Below are 5,507 nucleotides of genomic sequence, written 5' to 3'. Positions count from 1 at the left end.
AAGGCACGCACGTGGGAAAGAGAAAGCTCGGCCTGACAGCTTTCAAAAGCCCATCCTCCCCTGCCTTCCCGCGTCTCCCATCCGGAAGGTGTTGTGTGTTTCCTCCCTGTCACGCTTTCCTGTCCGGTGCGACCACCAATAATTTCATTTTCTTTATTTTAACCTTTTCATCTAGACTGACTCCCCGTGGCCCGGGTGTTCACCGCCGTCGTATAAAAGTGAAAAAAGCGCATCAATCACAAGTGCACGCGCCGGCGTGTCTGGTTCATGCGCGCCCACGGAAAACACGCCCAAGCATTAAACGTTACTTTTACTCCACGAACTCTCTCCAGACAGATCCCTCTTCCGTTGGGTCCCCCCGTCGGAATAACTGTGTCCGCGAATCACGGGTAATGCATTGAATTTAGCCGTGGCTGAGCCTGGAGCATTTACCATGTAATCTTATCGGTGCTTGCTTTGAAACCCCCGGCCCTCCTTCCCCGAGCTCCCCCATCCAGGCGCGCTAGCAATAACCCGGCCAACACCGGCCCTGCTCGCCGAGCGCACCTTCGGCGGCGCTCCCCCGGGAATTTGACACGCTTCTGGAAGCTGCCTCTGGGAAATTGCGCTTGACAGGCGCGCCGGCGCACCCCCCCCCTTCACTTACCCTTCTTCACGGGTAGAGCGCAACCATCGCCTGCCATTATGAGCGTTCTCTCGGTGTGCGGGCATCTGGATGCCGGCGGTCTACGGCCGGCTGTTTTTGCCCAGTCGCTTCCGAGCCTGGAAGTCGTTGTCTGGGGTAGCAGATGCTCTTCGGGATTGGTCCCGGTGCAAGGAGACTGACTGACTGCCCATTGCGACCATGCCGAAACAGGGATTTAGTTTCGTCTCAACCTGAAGTCTGGTCGGGCGTGGTAATTAGGCCTGGGTAGGCGCGCCCCAGGTCTTTCATCTCAAGTCTCACGTCTCATTTGTTCAGCGAGCGGGCCGTGTTAGACCGGACGAACGCCGCCTTGAGGCAGGAAACGTCTCAGGACGAAGTGCCGACTCGAGCCATTGAACTGCACCAACGATGCCGTCCAACGACCTCGAGTCAGACACCACCCAGTGAGATGCGAACCCCACAAACGGGGAACCTCACCCGACTGACTGGCGAGGCACAAGTCGCACTCCTGTGTTGGAAGCGGCGCCGCCACACCCCCTTGGCGGGTGCCCTTGCGGCGAGGTCCCCGGTCTCAGGGTATTGGCGCTATGCGCAGCCATACGATCCCCCTGAGTCCCGTCCCATGCCCCGGAACGCTCTCCCCGCCAGCCACGGGGAGCTCTTTCCATTTAACCAGTGCGATAGGCGAGGCAAGGGGAGCATGCCCTGACAGATGGATAGGGACGGGACGCCTTGCTTCTGGAAGGAAGAGGGTTGCCCATGCTCGAGCCGACGCGAGCGCTCAGGGCACGGAAGCAGAACCGGTGGGCGACGGCCGTCAAGGGGCTGGCAAGCCATTGTTGGATATAACCATCAGTAACCCCGGCCGCGCAGATATCCCCTGGGCCTCGATCTTTACGCCATCGGCCTCAGCAGGGGCCCCGACAAAGCTCCCGTATCACTGATAACAGACGCGTGGTCGACTTGACTCTGGGGCACCCTTGACGAGCTGCTCTTCTCGGGCAGTGTTCCCGGTGGCCGTGTGAAGAAGCGCAAGATCGGTACCAGCGGAGGCTACGAGCCGCATGCAGCAAGGGCTCACAGCTGTCACATTCACGTGCAAGTCGACAACTAGACGTGTCCCCTCAGTGTCACTTCCGTGCAAAACGTGGCCGGAGGATTGACATGTCCTTTCTGACCATGTCGAACATGGCCTGGATTGCGAGTCTGTCCTTCCCCAAGCAGCCCTTTTGATGGAACCAGGAGCGGGCAGTTCTGTCCCGCCGAGCTGGTGCCGTTCACGTGCGTCCACAAGAGGCCCGAATGTGGTGGGAATAGCGTGCGGCCATGGACGCTCGGCGGGCAGAGCAGTTGCCGCCGCCGCCGCCGCCTTGTGAATCATCACAATGGCAATTCTGCCCGGTTTGGCGGCGCCTAGGCTTTGCCAGAGACAGGTGTGAGGATAATGAATGCAGGGCAGCCGGCAAGGGAGGACGAGGCGATGTGGATCGTCGGTTGTAGTGCTGCGTGTCTCTGTGCGTGTCGGCGTCTGGATCCCTTGGTCACGCCGCAGGCTGGTGAGACACGGCATCTATCTTGCCTGGCGAGTGCTCTGGCTGGGCCGCTGCGAGTTGCCGATCGCGAAAGCGGCATCTGGACGCAGAATTCCCATTGGGCGCTCTGGGCAATCTAGACGGGACCACATGGCGCAGATGCGGGGGAAGCGGTGCTGCGAGAAGGGTCTGGACAGGTGAGTGGTGAGGTGAGCGGAGGAGGACCAGACCAGACTGGGGTGGGGGCTGCATCCTCGGCTCGGCCCAGGTCGGCCCTGCCTGTCGAGCCTGTGTCTCTGAGAGCTGCAGGGACCTGCGAGCCCCACACGGCCGCTGAGCCACACCTGCGTGCACGCCTTCGACACGCACGCCTTCCGAGGTCGTGCCGGCCATTAGCTGGTGCGCCACAGACACTGAATGCGCCGCCACTCGAGCAGCCCCACTGCGGCGGAGACATCCCCGGCCGGCATTTGATATGCTGATTCCGATTCCACCCGTCCACGTCTCACGGCCGCACTCCGGCAGGCATCTTTGGCGCCGGCGCAGCGCTACCAGAAAGTGGGCAAGCACATACTATGAAGGTAGGCGAGGCGGCGGGATTTGCCCTTGTCGGCCATGCAAGGCCAGATCATTTGCTCGGGCTTACGCAGTAGTTGGGCTGACAACAGGGACAAGTTAGCCGTCGGCTGTTTGTAGGCTGCACATAAAGTCACAGCGACAAGCGAGCTTCATATACCAAGGGCAACACAGGAACCTGGACGAGGGCAGTCAACACACCGGTATTCCTCGTCGTCACGAAATGCGGAGGCTTGGCGAATGTCCCCACGGCAGCAGCTCTTGAAGACCCTTCATGCAGGTGCAGCATCTGCCGCCTCCAGGTAATCAACGTCCATAGACACGGAGCTCCGCATCATATCCGGTCGGAAACGCCCCGATCTCCACCTCGACCCGAAGTGCTCGGAAGCTCAGAGGCTGGCCATTGGCCTCACGTGGCTAGCGTACACTCTGCAGCCACAAGCCTGCTTGGCCGACGACTCGTGTCCAGCAGCGGATGTTGACGTCCAGTGTGTGTGAGAACCGTGACCCGACTTATCGGACAAACCCCGGCGCCTTCGACTGCACTGACTCGCCTCACTCCTTCCCGTCAGATCCCCACGCCAAAGTGGCTGGAAAACGCTGCCTTCCGAGCCTCTGCCACCTACGGATGGTGGGAGAGCTCTCTTCCGTACACCATCCCCAGCCATCTTGTACTTGCCTCTTGTGGTCAAGCTCGCGCTACTGGTCACCAGAGTCCTGTCTGCTCTCAAGTCTTCCAGCACACCCTTATGTCTCCCGCGATGACGATCCGCACCAAGACGACGTGAGAACCTTCTAGCGCCAATAGTTCGACCTTCTAGAGCAAACTCTGATTTTCGCCTCCTGACTCCTGCAGCATGGCCTCTGCACCAGTGGCTGCTGCTTCATTCACCCTTCACAGCATGGCACTGACAGCAGGCCTAAAAAAGGGACTGCATTAGTGCCTGCCCGCGCGGCGCAAGAGAAGGCCCGAGCAGCCTTGACCTGTATGCTTCTTCCACACACCTTCTACCGCACGCGATGGAAGGAACTCGGCACTTTCTCGCTTGCTGTGGCTCGAGTCAAGACGTCGAGACGGCGCCTGCAGAGAAGCACGGCAGAAGCCACACACACGTGCACGTTTCATGCTTCTGCATATGCATGCAGCAGCAGCAATCATGTTGTCATGAGCCCCAAGCGCGGGAAAAAGGGGGGCCGGGTTTTCAGGATGTGAATGTGGCAATGTGCATGCCGCCGGCCTTTCTGATGACATGCGGATAGAGGTGTTTGTGTAGTCAAGAGGGATGACGGCTTCTTACCGACCACAAATTCTGTGACCTCAGGCTGTTTCGAAAGCTTGGGCTGGTGAGTCGGAGGGAGGGAGGGAGAGAACATGAAACTGCACAGCCATGAGTCGGCGTGGTAATGTCATGTCGTCTGCTCGGTTAGTTTCGAACCTCTGCTGCAAGTCGCGTAGCATTGCCGTTCTCTGTACCAGGGACTCCGGGCTGTTTCCGGAGCCGACCAGGACCCGCGGAAGATATCACGTGTGAATGTGGATGAGAAGCCGATCTGGTTTGGTGATTGAGTTGCTTCTCAAAATTTCACGACTGCAGTCGGTTGCCGTAGTTAGATGGGAATCGGGAACGAGCATGTGGCGGTCCAGGCACTATGCCACTGATTCATCACTAGACGGAGTTTAATAAATGACTCCCGGGACCGATGGATCATGGATAGATGAGAGTAAATGCCGAGAATATATCTTCCTGTTTACAGTGAGTGGTTCCCTGCCAAGCAAACTCTCGAGCAATCGGGGATGAAGCACAACTTCCCACGTGCTCGTGGCCAATATCTAATGAGAAAGCTCACGGTGTGAGTGTGCTATTTGTGTTTTCGAGTATCATTGCCGGCCAGGAACGTTGGTGCGGTTGTGCACATCATATCTGTGGAATTCATAGGATGACGGGCTTACTGCACGAACAAGCGATATCGAAAACCGGACTGTGTACGTTTGGCTTTCATGCCGCCAAGACCTGTCACCAGCTGCAATGCGACATGGTAACTCTTCGATGGAATAAAAGGCTTGGCCTTACCGGGTTTAAATCTACCCGTCTGCTGCAAGGTGGTGGTTTGAAAAGACTCAGTGGTGGTTTTATACCACTTGTAGACGCTATTGGTTTTTGAAGTAGGCAATCTGGGATACTCTGGAGACTTGAGATCCGATGGGTGGTGATCAGCCCAGAGAGGCCGTGTTTAATTCAACCCTTGTTGTCCGTCGTTGTTTTTGTTTGATTCGCTTGCTCCTGGAGAGGGCGATGTGTGAGTCAGGATGTCTGGGCATGATCTTTCCATACAAGGTGCTTTCGGTAGGGATTGCATGAATGACCGAACAAATGTCAAGATTTGTCGTTGTGGAAGTGCCGTGCTGGAACACTCCGACACGGTCTGGGTAAGCAATACGACGAAATCCAAGCTGGTCCCGAACTTGAAGAGCGTTCTGAAGTGGCCGAAGCAAGCCTCCCGAGACAGGCGAGATCGCGAGCTGGTATAGCAGATAGCAAACACAGAGTGGACTGTGGGCAGGGTCAAGGTGATGATAATGACGGTGGATCAATAGTTGACAAAATGCTCACAGGAAATGACGGCAATAGTCCCAGTACAATTTCTGTATGGAGCTGGGACGGAATTTGTTATCTCCAGTCAGAATAGCCAAAAACAATGACAATGCTTCTTAGCTCCAGAAGTGTACTGTGCTAGACTTGCAAAGCATGGCA

At 57.2% G+C, this 5,507-nt stretch overlaps 1 protein-coding gene across 1 annotated transcript; it reads left to right on the top strand.

Moving 5' to 3' along the window:
- Positions 1-2,328: 2,328 nt before the first annotated feature.
- On the top strand, positions 2,329-4,609 carry B0I36DRAFT_343954 (uncharacterized protein; the record flags this gene model as incomplete). The annotated part of the gene is made up of 5 exons (XM_046156210.1): positions 2,329-2,375; positions 2,725-2,759; positions 3,244-3,538; positions 4,015-4,098; positions 4,510-4,609. The coding sequence occupies 5 exons, from the start codon at positions 2,329-2,331 to the stop codon at positions 4,607-4,609; spliced, it is 561 nt and encodes a 186-aa protein (XP_046018221.1).
- Positions 4,610-5,507: the final 898 nt, after the last annotated feature.

Source organism: Microdochium trichocladiopsis (genome assembly GCF_020744255.1).
Source record: "Microdochium trichocladiopsis strain MPI-CAGE-CH-0230 chromosome Unknown B0I36scaffold_1, whole genome shotgun sequence".
Taxonomy (NCBI): Eukaryota; Fungi; Ascomycota; class Sordariomycetes; order Xylariales; family Microdochiaceae; genus Microdochium; species Microdochium trichocladiopsis.
The sequence above is the reverse complement of the archived record's forward strand: the minus strand, read 5'-3'. Positions and strand labels throughout refer to the sequence as shown.